The sequence below is a fragment of the Strongylocentrotus purpuratus genome, unplaced genomic scaffold (genome assembly GCF_000002235.5).
Source record: "Strongylocentrotus purpuratus isolate Spur 01 unplaced genomic scaffold, Spur_5.0 spur5_scaffold_15, whole genome shotgun sequence".
Classification (NCBI taxonomy): domain Eukaryota; kingdom Metazoa; phylum Echinodermata; class Echinoidea; order Camarodonta; family Strongylocentrotidae; genus Strongylocentrotus; species Strongylocentrotus purpuratus.
This window is the reverse complement of record NW_022145600.1, coordinates 25,387,410-25,414,615: the sequence shown is the minus strand read 5'-3', so window position 1 is coordinate 25,414,615 and position 27,206 is coordinate 25,387,410. Positions and strand designations below refer to the sequence as shown.

Below are 27,206 nucleotides of genomic sequence, written 5' to 3'. Positions count from 1 at the left end.
TGTGCCAGAGTTGGTAAAAGAAGAATTAGATCCTGACAAAAACTCGATATAAAAATGTTAGGATAATGCCCTAATTTAAGCAAGTTTAAATGTCCCGTTATTTAATCCATAATTTACAAGCTTCGATAACTTTAAGTTTGCTAATGCGTGTTGTCGTGTGTTGTTTTGTATTTTTGGCAGTTTGAAAAAAGGATGAAATTACACAAGTTTGTGTTCGCTTGTTCTACTCATAACACATTCAACAATTGATGAGAAATCATTGAAAAGGACAGCAAATAGTTGCTGAGATACCATTTTCTGATGTAGGAATTCTAAATCCTGAAATTGTGTGCGCTCTTTTATCTCACCACCTAGTCAACAGTTGCAGATTAGCACATAACTGTTCGGCGGCTTGGAGCATGGGGTCAAAAGAAAGCGGCTTGATTCCACTCCTTTCTTTCACCTCCCTGCTCAACCCACTCATTTTTAAATGTTTCTCTTTGCAATATTCCATGAGTGCACACGTGGTCGAGTGAATAAGTCACCAGACTATGAAGCCCAAGGTACGGGGTTCGAACCCCTTCCTCAGTCACAAATGTCACTTTTCAAGGCATCAATCTACATTTGGTACTATCTACCCAGGTAAATAAACTGGGAACAAAATTGCTTGAACGATCGAGTACTTGCTCATGGTAGCTCGGCTAAAGCTGAGGTAAAAATATATTGACTCTTATAGGGAGAACAGTATCGATAAAGCTACCATTGTTAAGCAAAACATGTTATCCTTATAATTATCATAATCAAAATAGTGCAGAATTTTTCTGATCTTGGTGTCATCTTATCTCTGTTTGATATAATTTTCTATTATTTTTTATTTCAGATTTTGCATTTAATTTTGGCTAGTTAGAGAGTTGGTGGATTTTGTTTACAATGAAACTGTACAGAAAATTTGCTAAAGTCAGCAAGAACATCAAATAATCCACGCTTTTCTTAAAATTTGCGATACATGTTGAAAACTGACACGATATTCATTTAATAACTGCACACCCTCAATGTTTTGTTAATAGAGGGAATCGTTTATATCTAGCTAACAATAACAATATAATAATAATTTAAGAAGAATGTGTTATATCTGATGGAACATATTTCTGCACCTCTCTCACCTTTTCTTCTTCATCTCCGTTTTTTCTCCCTCCCGTAACTTCTCCCTCTTTTCTCTTCACTCTATTTTCTCTCAATGTATCCTTGCTATCCGTCTCTACCTCTATCCAATTGTCTCTGCACATCTCTCTCCGACATTCCTCTGTGTGTCTCCCTATATCTCCCTCTCTCCCATGCTCTGTCTGTGTATGCCTGTCTGTCTCCCTCCGTCTGTCTCACTCTTTCCCTCCAAAAGTTGTATATCTGAATAGTCAATATTGCATTTTAAAATGCCTATTACCTCATATACGATCTATAGAGACAATGGCATCAAAGTCGATGTTTAAATATTGTAGAATTCCTATCTCCAACACTGGACCCATCACTGTACACAAAGCCTTAACCTAACCCTACTACTAACCCAAAACCTTTTCCCACGCTCTAATACTATATCTTTCAAGATATACGGCTCGGGGGGCAAATGTTTGATATCCTAACCTACAATTATTTTAAGAAATGATATAATGTATATGTGGGTCGATACATCTCTTTACACTTGATTTAGGTTGTATGGGAATGTGAATGAAAATGTTCGTTTTCATAATGCATTGTGATTCATGTTGCATTGTGATTCAAGTGCGAGAATGTTATGATATGAATAAAATCATTATCTTTTACATAGAAAACGGAGCATTCGAATCATCATTTCAATCGTTGTCACTTGTCCGGGGGTAATTGTACTCGGGGATGGGTGTCTTTGGGGTATTTTTCCAAGGGGTATTGTTTTGGGGTAGTTTTCCTAGATGGGGGGGGGGGGGCTAATTATCCTGGGGTAACTATCAAGGAGGTAATTGTCCTGATATATATATATATATATATATATATATATATATATATATATATATATATATATAAGTGCGGGAATTATGAACTCTGACATGACAACGGGTGTTCCTAGACCTTTTTCTTCACGCCTATATATATATATATATATATATATATATATATATATATATATATCAGGACAATTAATTTTTATATTACAAATATATATGTATATGCATATAATATATATATATATATATATATATATATATATATATATATATATATATATAAGTGCGAGAATTATGAACTCTGACATGACAACGGGTGTTCCTAGACCTTTTTCTTCACGCCTATATATATATATATATATATATATACGTATATATATTATATGCATATACATATATATTTGTGTGGGGGTTGGGAGTATACGTCTGAAAAATACGAAACCCAACCTTTCTCATCAGTTATTAGTAATGGGGATCAATACACCTTATTTTATACCATACAAGTAGGCTATCAATTGTTCCATGTGACTGAGTACTTAAACTGATAAGTATGATGATAAAAATGAAGAATGCAAGAAGTACTTGGCACAAAGATATCATGTATAATGTAATTATTCATTTTACAATGAAAAAGAAATAACAACAGATAGAGGCAAAAACAAGAAAGTAACGTTCAATGTTCCTTTGAGTACGATGCAAATAATAAAAAATAAAATAAAGCCCTCCCAAAAGAACATGTTTGCAAAAATCGAAATTCGACAAAATCTGAATGATGAATTGAACAAAGCAAAGACACGTTCAATCAATTGGCATTCATTTGAGTAGACCCCACAATCGTGAGTAAATCGATTTGTTTTTTTCATAGTTCAATGATGTACAGTTTTGATGTTTGATGTTTCCATTTGATGTTATATAGTATGAAAAAAGTAATACATTGAACAAAAGAAGTAGTGCCCTCTACGTACGTGTGCAGGAATCAGAAACTTAAAGGCATCCCAAGAAACAATAGGTTTAATTAGTAAAATTGTTTTGAAGTTAGGGTTAGGGTAAGGGTAATAAACCAATTTGGGGTCATTTATAGATGTCCTGTTAATAGAACATGTAGGATTATATGTATATACATGTATATGTATATGAAGGATGTGGTTGGGTGTGTGTGTGCGTGTGTGTGTGTATGTGTATGTGGGAGAGGGTGAGGGTGAAGATGGTGTGTACGCCCGGGCTTAGGTATGTGTATGTATGTTTGTGTGTGGGTATGGGAGGGGGTAGTGGTACACGACTACAGATGTAAGATGTAAAGATCAATTGATGGTTCAAATCAATGATTGATAGTTAACAGAGTACCTGCAATTGATGCCTGATATGCAGTTTGCTCTAGTTCAAAACTGAAGATGTTACGCACACCAATTTCAGTGGGGGTCTCTCAAGCATAAAATATTGTAATCACTGTTAGTGCCTTTCGATTAAATAGTCCCTTACCAATGATTTCATAAGAAAAATCATGCAGATATCGTGAAATTATAGTTTTGAAAATATTTTAAAAGTTTCCTTTTTTGTATAGATATACACCATATCAATATACATATACATGTATATATAAATATATATATAATTTATTATCGTCATTATGTAGAGGTACATAACGGATTACTGGAGAATCTGCCGTCGCCTCATCCTACATCTGGATGTAATTGTATCAAGGCTAAGAAATTTATTTTCTTGCTGGATCAGCACTGACACGGATGCTTTGCCACCCTCCCCTCCACTCCCACCCACCTCCACCCACCTAACCAAGGACTAAATAATCCACTGCTGAATAAAAAACAAAGAACACAGGTCGATCCTTAAATAGGATGATATTTATTTATTATCAAATCCATCTAATGATATAATAGCAAAGATACAACATTCCATTATGCAATTCCCATTATTGCATATGGTGTCATAATAAAAGTCTATAATAATAATACTACAGTACTATCTAGTTAAGCATAACACACACGTAAGTCATTTCCAAAGCAACAAAGATCGTCACAATTGAGTAATAAAGATGAATTATCATTAACCATATAAAGCAGAGATTAAATTTACAATTTAACAACAGGAAATATTCAATAGAACTCAAAATTATCCAAGAATGTTTTGTCTTACAAATCATGGGTGACTTGTTGGAACATCGGTTCTAGGACAATTACCCCCTTCCCTTGATAATCACCTCCTATCAATTACCAGCGGGACAATGATCCCCCTTAGGACAATTATCCACCGGAAATTGTGTTTGTCCGGGGGCGAGGAATTTCCTGATACATTGAACATTAACGTATTCTCTGTATAGTATTCTGACAAAAAGACTTAAATCTACGAAAGCACTTTTTTCAAACAAGTTCTCAAAATTGGAAATATGTTTTTAAAGCATCACTGTAAGACTTTTCGTTCGTAATGTGTAGCATCAATTTCCATCATACGTAACCTCACGGAAATATCAAAGGATTAAGAGGGGCATTTTTCCGCGTTTACTTTTTCTACTTTTCTATCATAATCTAGCACTATTGTTAGCATTACCCTTAAACCTTAAATTGGTATAGAAACGGCGAGACATTGTGACTATTTCTTTTTCAAACCTCCTTATGAACCAATATATAGGCTTGTCGTGAAGTTAATAATTGTACAACAAAAGCTCACACTAAATTCTAAATAAAGATGATAAACTGAACGATTTACACTACTTCTTATGATTACATAATCCAGATAATTAAGTATCTAAAAGAAGAGAAGACAAAATAATGAAAATATTTATAAAAAAGTGAAAGCTGGGCAATGATGAAATAAATGAGTAAAAATCGTAAACGAGACGGAAAATATCAAATGTAATTTCTACAAGGTATGAATAAAATCATTCGTATTATCTTTATGCACGAAATAGAGCCTCTAATTCTAGTAGGTTTATAAGCCTGCTTTCTTACTCTTGCTTCTAATTGCGCACATGGTTTATAAAATAAGTTTTTGTTTGTTAATTAGACTAGAATACAGTGGAATCGATTATGGTATTACATACTCTTCTTACATTTATAAAGTAGGCATTCGTTATAATTTATGAACAGTGAAGCATTTCTTTCGTTCATTATATATGCATTGCTTTGTTACTGAACTTTGTGTTAATATATAAATATCATCAGCTGCATATGCTTTATACATGTCCTATTTTTTCCTGAAGCATCTGGTATATTGTAGAATTTAAAAGAAGGATAAAGATGCTTACACCCCCTTGCTTACAAGTGTTATTTTGATTTTATATAATAATAATAATAATACTCAGTTTTTATATAGCACTTATTACAATCACTAAGCGCTTCCAAACTGGGAGAGTATTACCCCCGGCTTTAGCTGTGCTGCCATTACGGCGCTCTAGCATGTCAACGAATTAATTCCTGCCAGGTACCCATTTACACCACCTGGGTTGAGTGTGGCAAATGTAGATCAATGTCTTGCCAAAGGACACTTTGAAGTCAGAACATAATTACCAAAACAATATTTTATTATTTTTTTCTTTTGAGAGTGTTAATAATAATATTGATAATGAAGATGATGATCGTGATAATAATTTGTTATGAGAATTATAAAAAAAACACACCAAAACAATGGTTATAATCATAATTACAACCATAACAACAACAATGATAATTTAAATAAAACCAATAGCAGTAACGATCGAAATCAATAATGAGCTTAAAAGTTACCTCTATAAATATGTATTGCAATATTAAATATACTTTTAATGCAACATGAAGCAACATGTAAGCGAATCAGTCGACGCATCCGTACATGTCAAAAACCAATTGCATATGTTATTATCATAAGTATTGGCTGAGGTATGATGATCCGAATAAATAGAGTTAAATAGGAAATCACTGTTATTTTGCTCTGGTTCATAACAATGTATCAATACTTAACATATTTAATTAGTTTTCGACATTTGGACATTATTATTAATATTCTTTTTTCTGAAAATGAAGTTCAAATTTGGAAATTCTAAAAAATGTTTTTTGATGACGTCACACTTGAGCACTCTTTTAGTATTGTCTTTAGAAGTCGTATTCGGATTTACGTCACCGTAATTTCTGTACATTACAATGATACCCTGCTATAGATCTTCAAGAGTCTCTTAAAAAATGCACATCTTCGAGTCATCTTTATTGAATGTTAATATATTTGTAATAAAAGTGTAGAGTATCCAATACAAAATGTTTTGCTTTGCTATATTATATTTTGCTCTGTTCTCTATCCTATAATTTTTTTGTCGTCAGATATTTCTCTACATTTAGTCATTTTGTTATTTTTATGGACCTATAATTTACTGTAATACGATAATTTCTAGATTATTTGCTTATTCTTTGGTATTTTTGGCATTTTCCCACTTACCTGTATTACACTGTTCCTCAATAACATCCCTATATTTCCTATTGTAAGTATCTTAAAATAAAGCTATCACTATTCTATCCTACTAAGTAAAGAACAATACACTTCATGCGAATCTACTTATCTAATATTATTATCATTGTCGATATTGATAATAATATAATTAATATTCCAATCTTGTATAGCGCATATCACATTATAACGTCCCTATGCGCTTCCAAAGAGCGTTGGAAATTATTACACTACCTTTTAATATCTCCGGCAGCCATTATCAGGGCACAGTGCATAATCCTACTAGATACCCATTTACCTCACATGGGTGGTGTGTGAAAAATGATGATTAATGTCTTGCCTAAGAACATTAGTGCCGCGGTGGGATTCGAACCGCGGACCTTGTGATCCACAGTCCGGTGAAGTATCCGCTCGACCACGACACCTCTAGATGACGGAATAGGCCATTGACATTATCTTAGGTTGATTTTGCTAAAGTGTTTGTGATCGCATTAGAAATGTAATGTCCAACCAAAGAGATACCAGCTATCTCTTTGATCCAACTAAATAGGTACTACATTTCCATAACAAACATTTTTCCATGTTTTTTTTTTTCAGTTGAAAAGAATAGTTAAATAAGAAGCAAAAAGGAAATATAGTAAAGCTACTTGTATGCTTTTTAGTAGGTTCCTTTTTCATTTTATAATTTTGAACTTACTTTGTCAACTATGTTTTTTATTGTGCAAACAATTGATATATGAAATGGAATTCAATCAATCAATCAATCAATCACGGGGAATATTTAATAGCTATTTTTTTGCATTGCCATCAATGGCAGTTTGTAAGACAATTGTGTTCCCTTCACATGTTCGTTATATTATAATTACAAGGTGATGACGTTTACGGGAAGATCTTACTTACTCGTGAGTAGCTTTAATTGATTCGGCATTGACTTTCCTATGTCTCAATAAACTACGGTTTTAAGTGATAAGAAAATAATAATGCATGTATAACTTCACACGATTTCCCGTTACTCAATGAAAAAAATCAAAACTAATTCGAGAATAGAAAAAACTACTTAGAAACGGTCTAAAATTAATAGAGAAATCCAAAACACCGCTTTAACCCAAAAGATGCTACTGGAAAGAAAAAAAAAACTTAGTAATACTATTTCGTTCTCAGAGCAAGTATGATACCGTTAATGGCTCGATGAAGAAAAGAAAATAATTATAGAGGCTTGTGGTTGTGTAGTTAGTTCACCTTATCGAGTTGATCGATCTCGTTTTAGTCAATTAAACGTCAGAAGGTGCATAGGTAGCCGACCCAAAAATGAGGCCATATCGAGGAAGAATCCAGTTACCTTGCCAAATTATACTAGACTATCATAATCATCAGTTCGGGAACTGTCTCCCCATATCAAGTCTTAAGGAGAATCATTATGCCTTGCTGAACATGAATGCTGATGCTGCAAAAGTACCGCTAAGAAAGATCAACAAGAATACCCTGTCCATGACCAACGCTACCCGCTGCCATTCGTTCTGTCGTAGCTTCTCCTCTCTCTCCGAGCGATTATTGGCTGTCAGTTTGCGCAGTTCCGTTAGCATGCTACGCAGTATGGGAATGGCGTCCCGTGTGAAAGAGTCTGAACGGCGCCCGCACTCGACCAAATGCACCGTTCCATCTTTACTCGATACGGCATTGCCGCCCGGGTTCATCGCCACGCCGTTCAGGTCACGCTTGGCGTTCAGCGCGAGCGGGTCCGTGCACGCCATTAGGTCTTCCAGTTCCCAATTGTGGCAGTGTTTTTGGAGCGACTCGGTGCGGACGCTGAGACGACGTCGGTCCGTCTTAGAGTTCTTGACCGCAGTGGGAGCGAGTAGACGTCCCAGGCAATCGATGACCACGATACGAACCCAGCGAGGGACTGGTCGACAGTCGGGGCGACAATGATGCATGTTGAGAACCATGACGGACATTGCTAATGAACCAGAGATAAGAACCATGGTACTCATGAAGTATTGTCCTGCAATTAATAAGAGAATGCACTTATCAAAACGTTGTTGTAATATCGTATCAATCTGTCATAATTATAATGATAAATAACGACAACCAACAAATTAATAAAAGTAATGTAGAGATGTCATGGGCGAGTGGATATGTCGCCGTACTGTGGATCACAAGGTCCGCGGTCCAATAAAGTTTTGCCGCGGCACTAAGGTCATTTGGCAAGACATTGATCTACATGTACATTTGCCACTCTCCACCCATGTGTTAAATGGGTATCCGGTAGGATGTGAAAGTTAATGTGGTTAGATTAGCGAGTGTGCGCTTCTAAAAATGACGCCTGGCTGGAATGCTTCCTAGGGAGTTGAGAATGTGCGTATATTGTGTGCTGGTAAGCCTGAATCCGATGACCGGGATGATAATACATAGCCGCGCTATATAAGAACGAACTATTAATATTATTACTTGTTGTCATGCACTATACAGGCAAAGGTATGGGTGCAGTATAACGAGGGGCGTGACATGTCTTCCCCGAATATTAACCAACTTAGATTCGGCCAGGGGAACGGCATCCCTTAACCCCTAGTCCCAAACCGCTACCCCCCCCCCCCCTCCACTTTTTCTTCAAACTTTGTATACACGGAATGCCACTGCTTGGTTGTCTTATTATTTTTTCTTTCGTGCCTAGCTTGACTCGGCTACTTAAGATTATAGATGTAACTATGTTATTATTTCTTTAAAACAAAAACCTACTTCATCACTAGCGATTTTAACAAACACTCCTTACGTAGTACAAAGTCATGATGATTTCTTAGTATTTGGACCCTAAATGTGCTTCATCAAATTAGAAGAAAAAAATCCAACGGGATTTTTAGTTTTTCATGAATGTACCTGTTTCCCGTATATAGCCACAACATTGACGAATAAAAAAAATGTTGAATGATAGAGGGGGTTAGGAGATCTCTTGTCTTAGAGGTTATTTTCGCTCCCAAACATTGTTCAGTGTTTAATAAATCTGAGCAAAACTTCAGGCACTTGGTTTTCCTATATGAATAGCTTTTATCCTTTCTTTAAAAGTATTGCAATTAAAAAGATGAACACAAAAGATCCTCTCATACATTATTTTTTATGTATTTAGTATGCTCTGTAATCACTGCAAGAAAAAATGCTTACCCACAACAGGAACAGCACTTGTTGGGGGCATTGTTTCTGCGACCAAGAGGAGGAAGACAGTGAGCGATAGAAGCACTGTAATACCAAGACTGATCTTTTCACCCGATTCGGGAGGTAAAAAGAAGCTGAGTAGCGCCACCATCGACACAAATGTACAAGGTAGAATCAGATTGAACACGTAATACAGAGGTCTTCGCTTGAATTTGATCTACATGGACAAAAGAAGAAACATGTCACTGAGTGAAAGATTACCAGTTAATCATGATATTGCTTTAAACATCATAAAAGTCCATGTTCCCTTGGAAAACTTCCTCGCATTTCATTATGGGCTCCACTAATCTCTTTGTTTCATCACTCATCATGTAGTCTGGCATTTATACCACGCATCGTTTTCCGGAATGTTTGCCATTCTTTAGATGAGAATAATAAAATCAATCATGTTATATGTTTGTTTTTGTTCATCCTTGAATGCATAATTTTTGTAGACAGCCTTCCCATTTCCAATACTAGAATAATGTTAGAAGTTAGTTTTCTAAGTCAGGAGTGGGATACAAATAATACACACAAACTTTTGGGGGAAATTACACGTTAATTCAGATCTGGGAACCAGTGGCGCTGTACTTTCTTGAGACATGTAATGAAACACCATTTTAAATTAAAGTATAGCAAAATTGACTTGGGTCCCGTGCTTGCAGTTTTATGTTACTCTTTATTCTCCTTACTTTTCTTATCCGCTGGTCTATACAATGCCGGGTAAATTTGTTTAAGGTTGACTGCATACATTCTAGCCGTACGCACATTTTTGTTTTAGGGGATCGGTGCAAGTTAAGATTATATACTTTCCAACTAAATATTTTCAATATATTCAGCTGCAAATATAAACGTATATTTATATATGTATATTATGTATATTATATATATCTACTAAAAGCATAGGGAATGTAAAGAAACTACACACAATTATAAACTACTCATTTCGTTTCAATTGATCTTACTACGTATGTCACATCAGTATAGGTTTTGCCAGGTGCATCCGGGTACTCGACCTCGTTGCTTTTAGCGGTCATCGCTAGAATATCCCACTGCCCGTCGCTGTTGAAGACAGATGCATCTCCTTGGTGTAAACAAAGAACAAGAAATAAAAAAAAATGGTCAGAGATGAAAATGGTATTCCATGTAGCCCTTAAGATACCGGTAAATCAATTTGTAGAGGTATTATGGTCTAGTCAATGATGTGCGAAGAATTATAGTGGTTCTCCGTCGGAGTGCCAAACAGTTGCGCTAATGCCCCTTGGCAAAACATATATATATATATATATATTTGCCACTCTCAACTCGGGAGTATTACAGTGTAAGAATAAATTATTATGGATGCTTTCAATGCTTTAATGGTAGATTGGATAAGTCTATCATGGTAGTAGTGTGATGTTGTGGGGTTTGTGAGGGATATTCTTTTGGTGTTATTCCAGTATTTAAAAAACGCTGTTCTGTGTCGTTTGTTCTTTTGATATGTATTTACGAGGCGCCGCCATTGTGCTTGTTATGTAAATATAAAAGGAAAATGGAAATGCATGAAATATATAAGAAAATGCCCATCGGCTTACTCGTTATAATGTGTACGGTTTGGAAGAGCACCCCGCTGTTTGAGTCAAATCAACGGTCTCATCGCAGTCCTTTTAGAGACCAAAGATAACATTCTACGTATAATTAAAGAAAGTATAGACTTTTCTTCAGCATGTTCAGTTTAGTGATAAAGCGTCTCGTTTCACGCGTCGATGATTTGTTATAAAAGTAAAAAATAAAAAATATATGTCAGACCTCCTATGGTTTTACATAATGGCACACACAAATTACCAAAAAAGCACCAATGCTCATTTCAAAATTAATCTGCATAATTTACAGAACATGTTTTTTGGACCAGGGAGGTGAAATAAAGGAGTGGAAACCCTTGTGATTTATTCAAACGCACTCGTGAGTGCTAAAGCGTAATGATGGGAAGTGTAACATTCCACTTGGCTTTGAAGTTCCATGCCCCGAGCCGCGTTTCTACTGCGGGGAATTTCGGAGGCCAGGCACCAGTTTCACATTAATTACAAAATATTAAATTACCGGCAAAATAGGTAAATTATAAACTTTATATGGGGATTGTATTGGGAATAGTGCGTCAATCAATTGTTCACATTCAGTACTCCGCCCTTCCTCTAACTTGTGTGCCAGAGTTGGTAAAAGAAAATTTAGATCCTCACAAACAAATCAATATTCAAGGATAACGCGCTAATTTGTGCATGTTTTAATGTCCCGTTATTTAATCCTTGATTTACAATCTTCAATACTTTTAAGTTTACTAAGCTTGTTTTCGAGTGTTTTTTTTTTGTAACTTTGCAGTTAGAAAGAGAATGAAATTACACAAGTTTGTGTTCTTTTGCTCTACTCATTTAATACAAATTTAACAATTAGTGAGAAATTTTTGAAAGGAACAGCGAACAGTTGCTGAGATACCATTTTCTAATGCAGGCGCGTACGCAGGATTTTTTCAAGGGGGGGGGGGGGGGGGGGAGGGTTTAATATTTATAAATCGGGCCGAAAATTTCGCAACGACTCAGCCAGCCGCCGAATAATTTTTGGCCTCGAAATTTGAAAATTTGACATTTGGCTCCGTTGGGGGGGGGGAGGGGTAAGGTCACTTTTTTAGGTCAGCCATGGGATTTTTTTTTTTTTTTTTTTAATAATTAAAAAAAAAAAAAAAAAAATCCAAAGGGGGGGGGGGTGACGGGGGGTGACGGGGGGTGACGGGGGGGGGGGGGTTTACACACATACAAAAATACCAAAGGGGGGGGTTAACCCCCCCCCCCCATGTACGCGCCTGTTCTATTGTAGGAATTCTAAATCCTGAAATTTCATGCGCTCTTTTATCTTACCACCTGGTCAACAGTTGCAGATTAGCACATAATTTTCGGCGGCTTGGAGCATGGGGTCAAAGGAAAGCTGCTTGATTCCACTCCTTTCTTTCACCTCTTTGTCTTGACTAAAGACATACTGATGACAGTAATGGGGGGAAGTGTATCTTGGAGCGAAAAATTAGCCGCGTAATTACTGCTCTAGTTTCCCAGTTGCATAGCAACCCGCCTGGCTGTGCCTTTGTTCAAGTTGTTTGAGTATGCAGACAACATTGTAAATGTTTTAGAGGTAACAGAGTCGAAACCATTTGCTATTCAGAGCACTTGTAAGAATGAGGTACGCGCCCCCTACGGGAGAATGATCGATTATAATTAGCACCCACCGAGCATGATTGCTCCCATGAATCTTTTGTCGAGGCAAGGAAAGATATAAGAGCAGAACTGTTCATGAACGGTATAATGACATGCTTCATTAATGACTAGCATCGTATGACCTTTTAAAGACCTACAGCAGTTCAGTATACATAGATTTGTAATTTGGAATGCAATGAATTATTTGTTAAGCATATTTAAATCAGTATGTGTTCTGTTTAGGGTAGATCTTTTATTCCGAAGCGTGCTGAGATCAGTTCATTGCCGAGATGACAGGAAGGGCATGGATGGTACATTCACGTGATCCTCATTTCTTATACTTTCTTTTGTAATTTGTTGTAGCATTAGGGGTAATCACACCCGGCCTACAGAAAAAAGTGAGATATAAAAATCGACCTTTGCATCGCTAACCAAAATACTTTTATTTTTTGCGTGTGGGGACGCATCGCGATCCCATTCTAATTCGAAGTGAATCTTGTGATTTTTCAGAATAATCGCGATGGTTTGCCGGGCACTGTGTGTGTGAATGGTACGGGGAATGGTATTAAGAATCAAAAGTCGATTTATTTAATCCCAGGATTCCAAGCGCGCATACATCGTCGAGATTTACGCATGCGTAGTTCGGACGTCTTTGCCGTCGAGCGGGAATTCTCCCTGTGTGTGAATGGTCGCCAAAAAAAATCTTTGCATCGCCACCCAATTCGTACTAAATTGACAATTGTGAACGGTCGCACAATTTTTTTTTAATCTTTGCATCGCGATCCAAATCGCACTAATTGTTATGTGTGAACGGGCCTATTGAATTTTATACTATTAACTTGGAAGGCAGATATTTTCTCCACGTTTTCCATTGTGTTTAATAAAATAAAATTGATTTCTATTGCCTTTCATCCTTCTCAATGTAATACAAAACCTTCCCTTTAGAAGAAAAAAAAATGATTCTTTTTAACATAGTCATTTCATTTTTCACCTTGTGGTTGTGTTTTTCTTTACAGGAAAAAACACATCAGAGGCAAGAGAGTTGATTCTGTGTGTGTTTGAAAAGGAAGCATCGATTACTGACAGAAGTGAGCAATGCAGGTGTGTGTGTTTGTGCGTACATGTACGTCAATGTGGATGTGCGTTTGCGGGAAGGAGTAATCTAAATCAACCTTAAAACATCCCAAACGCAAGGAGCGAGAATACAGTTCAATAAGCCAAGTTTGGTGAGAGAGGTCGGAAGGGGGAAAAGGTGAGAACAGGGACAACGAACCAGAAAACAGAAGGTGTACTCGATAGTAAGGAAGACCTACTATCTAAAATGTTAAATGTAAAATTGCATATATTGTAGGGATAATGATACAAAGAAAGAGAGAGAGAGAGAAATAAAAAAGGAGAGAGTCTGAGACAGACGGACATACAGAGAGACAGAATTAAATGAAAACACCTAGTAGAAGATAGAGGCGGGAAAGTAATCCCTGTTGGTTGAATTGTACCCTTTTTTCCATTCTGGGGAATTTTAGGGAGACCTGCAAGTTTGAAAGAACATGTAGGCATTTCATCACAAACAACTGTATGGAGGTGTAAATTTTGAATCTAGAGCAAGTAGTGGCACAGATAAAAAGGCACAACACACACCTTACCACCTAATCAGAGAAAAATAGAGGTAGATAAATAGAGAAGACACATATATATATACAAAATGGGAGAGAGAGAGAGAGAGAGACATAAAGAGGTTAGAGTGAGAGGGGTCGAGAAATAGAGAGATAGGAGAGTGAGAGAGAAAGTAAGAAAGAGCGCCCGCGAGAGACAGAGTGGGAGAGTGAGAAGGAGACAGACAGAGGAAGACAGACAGAAAGAGGAGAGACTGAAAGCGAGAGAGAGAGAGAGAGAGAGAGAGAGAGAGAGAGAGAGAGAGAGCAAAAGAACACCTTCTGGTAGAATAGAGGCGATAAAGTACTCCCCAAATCTCTTGCCTAATTCACCCTTTGGAACGCACTTCTTGCAGGTGATTCAACATAGGCACGACGCCAAAATTGGCTGCGACACTGGTGGCGTGTTTGTGGAGGGGACTTGAGTCATGCAAATTAAAGGCCCATATTACTGAGAGGATGGAGGTGAGAAGAAAAAAAGGTGAATTCCTATCAATGACAAGAAAGAAGGTCATTCCATTTTATCGTACTCAACATTTGGCCCCCTCTAAAAGCTGACGTCATGACAATTTTGTTGTTTGCCTGTTAACTATTATTGCCGTTGCAATATTCCATGTGCTTCTTAATTTTCGTCAATGTCACCTACTTCAGTCCGAGTCCATTATAATGAATGACCGATGAGCATTAACATGATATCTTATTTAGAAAGTTTTAACTGGTATTGAAAAAGAAAAAAGGATTTTCATAACCACATAGCAGTACATATGAATATGAATGCTTCTGATCTTGAACTGTGAACATACACAATTTACAATTTCAAATTCGACAAGAAACTCACATCGACACAGGTATTTAAGCCATCTGGTAACATTCTAGAATGTGACAAAAAATAGACGTGAACCGTTTGAAAGAAAATGTTATCATTTCGTTTGTTTTAGACAAAAGAAACTTTTCAGACGCGAGTATTTGAAAATATACGGAGATATGAGGGTAAATTCCCTTAAAAAGTAAACACGATAGTTTATGCCCGAAGTTGGAGGCTATAAACAAAGGAGACTTAGAAGCGGTGAGCAAAGTAGTACAGGCATTGGTCTGGGATACTATATGCTGAATCCCGTAACAAGGCGATGGGTTCCCGATTTCTATTACGAATATCTTGATCTTTCAAAGAAGTGATAGGTTTCTATAAAACAATCTTCACTTGTTTCCATGAACGCAGCAGTCATGGATTTAGTATGTCCTAAATAATTTTTTCCAATATGGACAATGTTACCAACTGACTTTAAAACAAAATTCAATTGCATGAATGTAAATATATGGTACATCGAACAATGGTATGCATGTGGAATGGAATACATTGTGACGTGGAACATTCGAATTTGCAAAATAAAAAAGATAATGTCGTATGTAAGTATGTATGTATGAAATGGATTTCACATTATGAGCTGCTTGTGCCGAGATTTTGCACAATGACCAGGTCATTAACAATTATTTGAAAGCACATTTGTTAGTATATATACTTTTCACAGAAGTGAAGCATGGTAAAGGTTATCATGTATTAATGTATGAATATATGAATGAAATATACTCTACAGAATGAGCGATTGATATGACAATTTACACACATTACTGAATGTCTATTAAAGTTTGAAAGGATGACGTATACATCTAGTTCGCTGTGACTGATTTTGCGTGCTGAATATATAATCAATAAAGGCTTCCATTTTCATCAACCCTCTTCATTTTGTATTAGCAAAGAAATTATTTATTTAAAAAAAAATTATTACCACTTTGATCTACATATATTAACAATTCAATTTTTTGATATTTCGATTTTTGTAAAAATATAAACAGATAAGGTAATATAATTATATAAAAAATAAGAAAAACATCGAGACTGGCCTTTTAGCAATTTCATGTAAAATTCATCGAACAGAAAAAGACATACTAAAAAAGCGGGTCACCTATAGCGCCCGAACCGTCCACTGACAAAAATAAACCTGACTTGAAGACAAGAAACCACCACAACTATTGAAGTGATGGATGGCCGAGTTGATAGAAATGGACACTCTATGAAGCGGAATGAATGAGTAGCAATGATGATGGGTTTGATTATTACCACTACCTCCGCCCCAAATCCTCAGTTCCTTCCCTTCATGTTGCCAGGGACCGAATTTCATAGGGCATTGCTGCTCGTCGAACGGGAAGGTATTGACGTTGATGGAACAGTAGCTGGAGATGATCTTAGGAGCTGCCCAGTTGACTTGGCCCTCGTTGGTGATCACCACGATCTCATCTTTCATGAAATCCTTGTACTCGTTGGCGGCGCTATTTAAACAAAAAACAACAACATTTAAGTGAGAATCTGAAATGACAATATTCACAAGGTTTTTCCTGAATTGAATTACAAGATATTCATTCCCATCCCCTCCCCCCCCCCCACACACACACCCACAGCTTTCGTTGACGATTCTTAAATGATTCGACAATGTTTAGGAGGTGGTAGCTGAGCTATGAGGCAAAGTGAAAAGAAAGAAAAAGAGGATATACCTGGATCAGAAACACAATTTTTATTTTCCCTTTAGCTTTGGTTGGAGTGTATGTGGTGCGAATGTCATCTTTATTTTTCATAATTATACTTACTACTTTGAAAGAACCCAGGATTGTGTTTTATAACAACTTAATTTATTCAGAATGACCTTATGTAGTAGATTTCCGAAATATTACCACGCCTCGCTATCTTTTTTGATCATATTTTGTTATGTAGAACCATTGTACAGGAGTCAAGGGTCTAGCAATTCCTCGCCTTATTTTATCAGCCGAATTATGTGCCAACACGTGCCATCAGTCAGGTTTGATGGCACTTATATCAAACCTTTTCTCACTGTAATTGTAACTGTAATTTCCTGAACCACAATAACATCGTATTTTCAAGTGTCACAACAACACCCACAGAAGAAATTCCAAGGTAATGAAATCATGCCCAGAACGTGATAAACGGAAGAAGAAAGAATTGGTCACAATGATACCATTGTAGGTCTCTCTAACCTTGATCCAAATAGGTAATTTTTACTCTTTCATGTCACTTCCTAATTTCATTTTCGTTCTTTAGATATTTAGCTACCAATTAAAACTGCTGTTTTAATTTTTTTTAAATCATTATCGAACGCACTAAACAGCATGCTGTCAAACACACACGCACGCTCACAGAGTTATGTTTGAAAAAATTCATGTTCTTTTGTAATATGAAATTTGAAAGTAGGACGTTCTGCTACCGATTCTAAACACTCAATTAATATAAGAAGCGTCATCGAAAACCTATTATCGAATACAAATCGAGTCATACTACTAGCTCTCCCATCGTACCCACACACGCACAATCGGAGAGCGAAGTTGTCATTTTTCCTGTCTAATTTTGATCACTTGATTTCAACTCCGAATTTATTATGTTACTAATAATGTACTCTAGTGTTGTAATGAAAGTGAAAACTCGGCATCGGGTACACATTACGCCATACTGCTCAACATATTTCCTCTCCCACACGCACCCACTCACGCACGCACGCACGCACGCACAGTCGAGGACAGATTATTTGCAGACGGAGAATGAAGTCCTTTTTGATTATGATAGGGTGTCATCGATATCATTGGGCCACTCCATTCTGATATCACTAAACGTCTCAACATCTGGCTAGGGGGACGCATTGGAGAAGTCACGAATGTTCCCAAATCGTGACCAGAATCGAAATGAACCATATGGTTATTATCATGCATTCCATACATGTGGCACCAGGGTCTACAACCAGCCCCGGAGAAGGGAATCGGAGATCCTACAAAAGAGGGGAAGTGAGAAAACTAACACCACTTGGGCGACCATATGCATGACTTGACCACTTAACACATTCTGTCTTGCTTTTTTTTTATTAACATTTCTTATTGGTTTCTTGAATTGCCGTATGTGGTCATCTTTGTAAATAGACATGAGATAAATTGCGAACATTCTTCAGTAGTTGATATATCCTTGATGGCCGTGTCCGAATCCCAGCAAAAATTAAATTGATGATTTAATGATAATCATGAGAACCAGTGAAAAAGCTGTCTAGAAGTTACCCATGATGATTGATTTTGTAATAATAGGAACCAATCCATATTCAAGAGGTTTTGACATTGTCAATTTTTTTGTTAACTTCTCTAACTTAGCCTTTCGCTTCTTCCGAATGTCCAATGTACATTTGAAATGGTAATGGTCTTTCTTACGTAAAGACAAAGCTCAAATACGGAAACCCATATGCAGGATGATGATTGAAAAACATAGCATGAAAGTCGGTATATACTTTCTTAACTATTTCTATGCATATTTGTCAAATAAGGCAAAGCGTTGTGTATTGACAGTGGGGATTGATTATCATAATCATCAATGTAATAAACACTTCCAAACATTATGCACCGACCTAATGGATCCGACGTCAATGTATAGCTTTAGGCAACATCGATTTCTTTTCTTCAGTTTCATCATGGTTCTAATATCGTAAGAAGTTGAATCCTGGCATCTTTAACGTTTTGAGAAAATATCGTGAACGTGAACATCATATCATGGTGAAAATAAAAATCGAAATTGCTACCCCATTTTGTGTAATCATTCTGAGGAAACATAAATACTTTGGCTTCCTGAATGTTAAGTTTTCTGTTCAGGCTCAATACACCAGTAACATTCCCCCAGCAACGTTCAGAAGATGTCACGAATCAAGAATTAATCGGACTTCGAAGGCATAGCTTTCTTATACTGTCATGCAGTTAGTGGTTGAATAAATATGCCCTCAAAAATACTATTATAGTAGCAATATCGTCTCCTGTTTTTTTTTTTTTTAATACTTATCTGCCTATATCATATCAAACAAAGCCCTAGTGTTTACCATTATTAGCGCACGGCAGATAGCTCATAATTAGGCAGTATGAAATGTAAAGCAATATGCGTTTCAGGAGGGGCCTACGCTTCCACGAAAATAAAATCCTACCCTCATTACCATGATTACTCCAGGAAATAAATATTAATCATAGGAAGGATAAACCAAAAAAAAAACATAAGGAAAGAAGGAAGACATAGAGCGAGAATGGTGATTAATCACATCTCTCTGTTAATGGTGACATTTAGAAACCTCGACATATCCCAAAATTTGATCGAGAACAATCTTCCAATCCATCATTCTGGAGGGATTTTAGTATGCAAGCTTTGGGGCTCCCCCACAAATTTTCTCCCCGTGTAGCGTTAAGTGTAATAAGGCATCCAGATACCATGATCGATTTGTCTTCCCAGTACTTCCGACGCCGGCATATAAAGAACATTTCACGGGTGGGGGACGGTTGGTTTGCAGACGAAAGAGGCCATTAAACCCTAATTTTTCATCAGAAAAACCTATTGAAAAGAATCCAAGACGGATCCCTGAAATAAATGTAGCGGGTTATTGCCAGAATTAAAATGTTTGATGTTGATCAAACGAATACGTAAATGGATAAGGTAATATAGACAATACTTTACATGTATATATCATAAATATTCTACCATACGAAATCGGTATAAAATTTTCTGAATTTAGAATTAGATTTCCGTCACTACGGTCACTGCATTAATAAAGAATCACGAGGCTAAAAATAATGATTTCATAAGGTAATGTCTATCGTTTCCATTAAAAACGGAAAACGCCTAAATAATTTTCTTTTGGGGGGATAGGTATAATTTGATAATTTGATAATTTGATGAATGTTGACAATATTTCAACACAGCCTTCTAAATGTTGGACGTAATATTTACTATCTGAAGTCCACTCAATGATATTTATACATCTCGCGGTCTGTAAAATTAAATTGAGCATCGGAAGCGACATTCGTCACCGAAAATGTATTTAAAATGTGAATGTTGTTAATTAATCATTTAGTTTCGTTGGGATTCGTTGCTGAGTGCTGTTATTGCTTCTGTGACTGATAGTTCAGATGTGTTGATGATTAATGGGTGTGTTGTGTTTCGTTTCCTATGAGTCCGCTGGGTGAGATTCTGATTCTATTTTTCTAGTAAAAGGGTTAATTACATTTCCGGTGAAGTTTAATTTTGTCTTTCTGTTTTTCAAATCGTTCGATAATATCATTTTGTGATTCTTGGTAAATCTTTAAATTTGCATCCATGTCTCTAGTCGTTGAATATATCATACAATGTCATATTATTTAATATCCCTTTAATATATTGAATGTTTTACCTTATTTCATTGGTATTTTGTATGTTACCATGCATATAAACGACCAATGTGATAAACAGCTTTGGCTAACATTGTTATCCTGTATAAATATGTTTAAAATCATAAATGAATTCCCACCCAAATCAATTATGAACGACACTAACCATTTGAAATACCCTATTCTAAAGATGAGGATTTAAATTAACATGTAGTATGACAATCAATGTTTAATGATGAAATAGTTTATTCCTACCTAGATATACATATCGGTTAATATTTACAGGGACAGTGGTAACGTCTATTAAAAATACATACAAACCCCTCTTCATTCTTTTCAATCCATCCGTTCATCACGAAACGTCCTTTTCCAAATGTAATGTAAGCCTCCATTAACGTTTCAGGTGATTCGAAAAATGTGATGATTACAAACTTGCTAATTTTAATATTCGCCGACAATTGGTGTAGTTGTATGCCACTTAAATTACCTAAGGTTAGGTCATTTATTATATACTTTATCTAGTCCAATTCTCAAACTGCCATATTGTTTTTAATAATTAGGCAATGTATTATATTTTTCAAAGAGTGAGGAAAATGGGAATATCAGGTTATGATATGTAATTCTGTCAAAGATATTATGTTAATAGTTTACATATTTTCCTAATCAAAGTGACATTTACTTTCTTCCATATTTGTAAACCAAAGTCGCAGACCTGTCCTTCTCCCTTTACTTTTTGGATTATGGCAGAGATTTTTTTAATCACGTTTCAGTAAACCGATTGACGATGTTATTAGTGATACCAAATTTGTGATTTGGAATCTTAACTTCAGAATATTCCCTTAGACCGTAGTATATTTTTTTTGTAAGGCCTCTCGACAGATGAATTATTTAACTGTTTCGGGGAAGGTGATATGAGGGGTCCTCACAAACCACACGTCTTCATCTGCAGGATAAAATGATTAACCCAAGGCAACGCCGATGTTTGTTCAATGTTCTGTAACATATCACATCAGCGGTGTGATAGAATAAACAACCATGTGGAATTGGAAGGTGTGATGGTGTCCAAGCAAATCATCATTTGTGAGGGGACCAAGGGAGGAAGAAATGGACTAAGCTTATCTACCCCCTCTTTTCCTGTATTTTACTATTTTGCATTAGTGACGGTGGTACATCTTGCCATATGTTACCGTATCCGGTCAGTAATGTATTTACGCTATATGAATTTAACACAGACAAAACAAATTATGCAATCTTGTTTCTCTACTGACAAATGGTTGATTAATTTTGGTTCTGTTCCAAAAGGTGCTACGTACATTGCACTTAAGAAATGTGAGAGATACATGCTTGATTTTGTTTTCATTTCAAGTTCATAGTTTGATAGTTTTCTTGTATTGTTCAATAAATCAAATAATGTACATATTGTACAGCTCGTCCGTGTCTCTTACTTATGAACATATACATCTTTTTTGTGTATTGATATGCAAGTACATCCTGTCGACCCAGGTAATGTAAATGGGTACCTGGCAGGAATGAATTCCTTTAAACCCCACAGGAGAATATTATACAAATCCTGAATGAACGTATTTTTCTTTTCATAATAATCCACGGAACGAGTGGGCGAGCGTTTAGGGGCCAACATCAAAATGAAGAAAAAAAATGTTTCATAGCAGTCTATAATTGCAACAAAAAACACTGCAAATAACAAATAACGATTGTTTTCATTTTTGAAACAGTAAAATACAGCCCCAATTATGTACTTAAAGAGTGTCGAGATTTGTGACGTTACTCAAGGGACCGAATTAGCATTGGGAGGCGATGTCCCTTAACACTTTCAGAGCCTATTTCGTCGTCTCTTCTTCTTCACGCATTTTTCTCACCAGTGTCATGGTAACTGTTAGATCTGTTGCATCACTCTACATTTTGGACATGGTTTTACATTGATGAAAAATGCAGCGTTATACAACAAAAAATAAATGAATAGGTTTAAGCTTCACTAAGTAAGGAAGACGCCATTGTACATTCAACTTCACACCCCAAACATGTGCAGCATTTCAATCCGGAACGAACATCGTTTATTCTACTGTTCGACGGGTTTTCCAGCGTTTTTTAAATCGATAATATATCCTTGATGTGAATGTTTCCAAACAAACGACTATTGTCATCATAATCACTTCCCTTGTAAAATGGTGTGAAAAACATTCATGTTTAAAATCAATCAAACTCTTATAATCGAGAAATAGTTGCACTAAAATGTTTTTTATTAGTTATAGGTCGGTGTCTGCTTTAATACATAGGATTGATCAATGATGTGACGTCATAAGCTAAAATTCCTACGGAGCTCGTTTATCCAAAATCATGACAGGTGTTTTTTTTTGTATTTGTATCAATATTTTGATTGTCCAATACGCAGTTTACGTAAGACTTATACGAGTGTCATATACAAGCTTCCTGGTTTAAAGTGATAAATTAGTTGGCCATACTTGTAATGTCAATGAATGTCTACTTTTACTCCATTTCTTTCAATTCATTTAATCATCGATCTTGTACAGGTGAGTTGCATATTATCAGGTAGCTAGAATGAAGGGAAATAATTACTACTACTACTACTACTACTACTACTACTACTACTACTACTAATACTACTACTTATGATAATGATCATAAAGATACTACTACTACTAATAACAATATTAATAATAATATTATTATTAATAATAATAATATTAATGAAATTTATAATATAATAATATAAGTAATGATAATAATAATTATATCAATAAAATCAATAATGATAATAATAATAATAATAATAATAATAATAATAATAATAATAATAATAATAATAATAGTGCTTACTTGTTGTAAAGGACTACATCAGGCATCCATACTAGTTCCGATGCGATCTTCAAGTCTGTAATGTTGCCATACACTGCAGGGTCCCACATCATGAACTCATCTTTCCAATTCTAGAGTACAAAAAAACAAAAAAACAAAAACAAAAACAAAAACACAAACATGTCAAATTTGCATGAGACCAATGTTGCACGGACGCAATGTCTTGTTCAGCCCAAATACTTTTCCGTATCTAAATATTGCGAGCGAGAAAAGCAGGGAATCACGGGTTTTAATAGTAACAATGTAATTTATGTTGAAAATATACTGGAGAAGACAATAACAAAATCACATTGTATTACGTCGCTATTCACGTATAGGAATCTAGTGCATTTTCAAAGTTCTCACAGGCTGCCTTACCCCCCCCCCCCCCCCCCCACACCTATGGGTAATATATTTTTTTAGTTCGGAGATGGGGTAAACAAAATTGTGTTTACGAGATTCGCGAAATCAGCTCGTCCTTTTTAAATGTCTCAAAAATTTCTCGTTATATATTCAAATCTTGCAACTCAAACCCTTATGCAAACTATTACATTTTGTCGTTTTACAGAAGGTTTGCGATCGTCGAGGAGCATGTTCTTGACGTATCGAACAGTATCCTTCGTAATGTTGATGCTCGATGAATATTTAATGTTCACCAAAAGGTCGCTGTTAAAAGGAGAATTGTATATTGAAAATATTTACATTAAGAGTACATTAGGAGGAAACGGACAAGCATTGTTAAAATGTTAATAAGGTACTTATACTTTCTTGAACAGTCATTCATCTTTATCTCTCCGAATAACGAATACAATATTAAAGGTCAGTAAACCCCTTTTACGGTTGCGGACTAATTTCTCAACTACTGTTCTCTCTACGACTTCAAGCTAATATTGAGCTCTGGTATGGGCATCGTATGTCGAGAGAACATGGTTATAATTCATTCTGGATTATTATCCTGCAGTAGAGTGACTGTGTGAACCAGTAGAATAAAAACAATCTCACTAAAACATGCTGGAAATCATCTTCAATGAAATTAAAAAAAACACTCTCATTTGCACAAGGTGACTTGTGTTAATAAGCACATGGTGTCGGGCCTACCTTCCTTGATTTCCTAATCTTTCTATGCTCATTACTTTTTAGCCCTTATACATGTTCTACCGAAATCGTTTGGCACATGTCATTTATTAGAAATCTTGAACATTCAGTGTAAATTTTGCTGGATTCTGTTGGAATTTATTTTCTTTCATTATCAGAACTCAAGTTTATCTTTAAACATACTACATTATTGTACTTGATCCCTTGACATTTAAAACAAAGACGCTAATAGAAACTCAATTCTGGAAGTCTTAATACTGAATTTTCCACAAAGTGCCACACCGCAGTTTTCCAACCACAGCTATGTGTCAATCGGAATATTACCGGAGATGGTTTACCCTTTGGAAAAAATGCAAGGAATATGTCACGGGCAACAATATTTATCATAAAACCAAGGTCCGTGCCGCAGTGGTCGAGTGGAAGACAGCTTTTTACAGGATCTTCTGAACATGTCAAGGCTTTGAGGGGTGTGACAACGCATTTCGGCGACATAATCATGAAGAGTAGGCGTTTCGTCGGTTCACACATGCATGCCTGTTTCCAAGCTCTGCGTTTTGGTGATGAAGCGGTGAGAATGTTAACCAGGGTTTCGAGTGTCGGAAAGAGGACCACAAGTTGTGGACCAAAAGAGGTCAAGACTAAACACTCTAGCACGCTCACGAATGCCAGTTCGGTACCTGGAGACTCCAGTAGGGGTACAACGGAGGGTTTCCCGATAGAATATTAGCCGGGCAACAAACCTGTCTAATGGTGTACAGGGTTACACGCTCAGCACTTGGTCTCGGTGCAGAGAGGGATACAGCGAGATTGGAAAATAAAACCTCCCATCCTACAACCCTACCGTATTTCATGCAGGGTAACACACAAAGTACTTATACTCAAGGTATTTATTCTGCAGATTAGAAAGGGAAGAATGTCTACCAGATTTCATACACATTTTACTCAAGAGCATAACTTAAAGTTAGGCATTGGTCTGCTAAGGAAATGCAAGAAACAACAAGTTAAAGGTACAGCGTGCCTCATTGATTCGACAAGAGTTATCAGGGACTCGATATATAGAACCTGCTTACCTATTATTTTGTTAGTTCAGACATTGGTTGTAATGTTCGCCTTAGACACTAGAAAATAAATGTTCAAATTTGCACCCTTAACTAAACATGACTACAAAAAAGGTGCAATCATTGAATCTAAAAAGTGCATCTAAAGGGCGCATGATGTGAGAGTCGAAAATTTAGAAAGATTAGATCTTATTCCTTCAGGTGTATGTGCTTCTACGGAGCAAATCTAAGCGTGTAGGCCTATTTCTTTAATTGTGTGTGATTCTAGGAAATCTGAAAATACGCTTCTAATACATTCTTTATAAAGCGAAAGAGCCTTAATGACTGAAGAGGCCCTTTAATGGATGCGATGATAATCATTAACATAGAGGAACCACTATTCTACAAAATGATTCAAACACATTCACGATGGTAAAAAAACCTAGAATGTGTATGAAGTGTCACACATATGACTTGCATTGCTCGTGATGCTCATACCTGATAGCCAGTGCCTGCTTATAGAGACAACAATGGAAAGAGAATCATGGACTAATTCATGGACTTAGAGTAGTTAATTATGGTCTTGTTAATTATGGTCTTTTTACCGAGGGTAGCCACAAATACGAGGACCATACTATTAATAATACCCAAGCGTTACAAGGTTTCCATTTAATACACCTGGCTTGAGAGACGGAACACCTCATCCAAGGATGTAATCACCGAGCAAGCTTCGAAGTTCGAACCCAAGACACCTGATACAGGAGTCGGAATCCTTTACAGATACACCACAGTGCTTCCATCATTTCCTTGGGTAGTCAATCAACTAGATAATGTTGACCGGAAAAGTTGTACAGACGAGGTGTGTATGTGTGTGTGTTGTATGTGTGTGTGTGCGTGTGTGTGTGGGTTTATAGTGTGAAACGGGGATAATCATACGAATACATAACTTCCAACTGGGGATTCAAATAAAAAGAATCTTTCTAAAAACACCTCAAATTCCAATATCCCCAATGTCAAAGTAAAAGATAGTTAAAGATAAATATCCCTAGTTGGCACGTTTTACCTGTATGTGTGTTTGTGTGTAAAAAAAAACTCGTCACAATGACGATGGTCAGGTGGTTATAGACTTTAGGGAGCTTTAATGGATTTATTGTTTTAATGACTTTTGCTAAAGCTCTCATTGTAAAAATTGTCTTGAGGATGTGCTACTGAGGAAAAGTAAGAAAATATTGTCATACCAGGAGAAGGTTGAACCCGCAATTGACTGTAATTTTACGACAAAACCGAACCCCCTTTAAGCTAATCAGTCTAATGTGCTTGTAATTTATGATGAATAAATAATGTGACTTTGGAATAAAATAAACATCCTTGAAATCTAATGATTTACTTTAAAAACAATTCACCTAGGAAATTAACTGAAAAAACAAGAAAAGAGACATTATAAGATAACCAATAATGATTTCAAAAAAGTTTGCAGCTCCCTTTGCCTAATAAGGAACCCCATGCCAATCAAGAACATGGATAAATGCATACACC

General features: G+C 36.2%; 1 protein-coding gene across 1 annotated transcript in view; it reads right to left on the bottom strand.

Annotated features, from left to right (window-relative positions):
* Positions 1-7,099: 7,099 nt before the first annotated feature.
* LOC575288 (neuronal acetylcholine receptor subunit alpha-9-like) overlaps positions 7,100-27,206 on the bottom strand; it is a 41,136-nt gene continuing 21,029 nt past the window's right edge. Inside the window, exons 3-7 of the mRNA XM_030985896.1 lie at positions 23,521-23,630; positions 16,559-16,767; positions 10,535-10,653; positions 9,540-9,747; positions 7,100-8,385 (exon numbers count right to left, since the gene is read on the bottom strand). Coding sequence (XP_030841756.1) covers positions 7,799-8,385; positions 9,540-9,747; positions 10,535-10,653; positions 16,559-16,767; positions 23,521-23,630 — 1,233 coding nt within the window. The 3' untranslated portion in view covers positions 7,100-7,798. The remainder of the gene's footprint in view (positions 8,386-9,539; positions 9,748-10,534; positions 10,654-16,558; positions 16,768-23,520; positions 23,631-27,206) is intronic.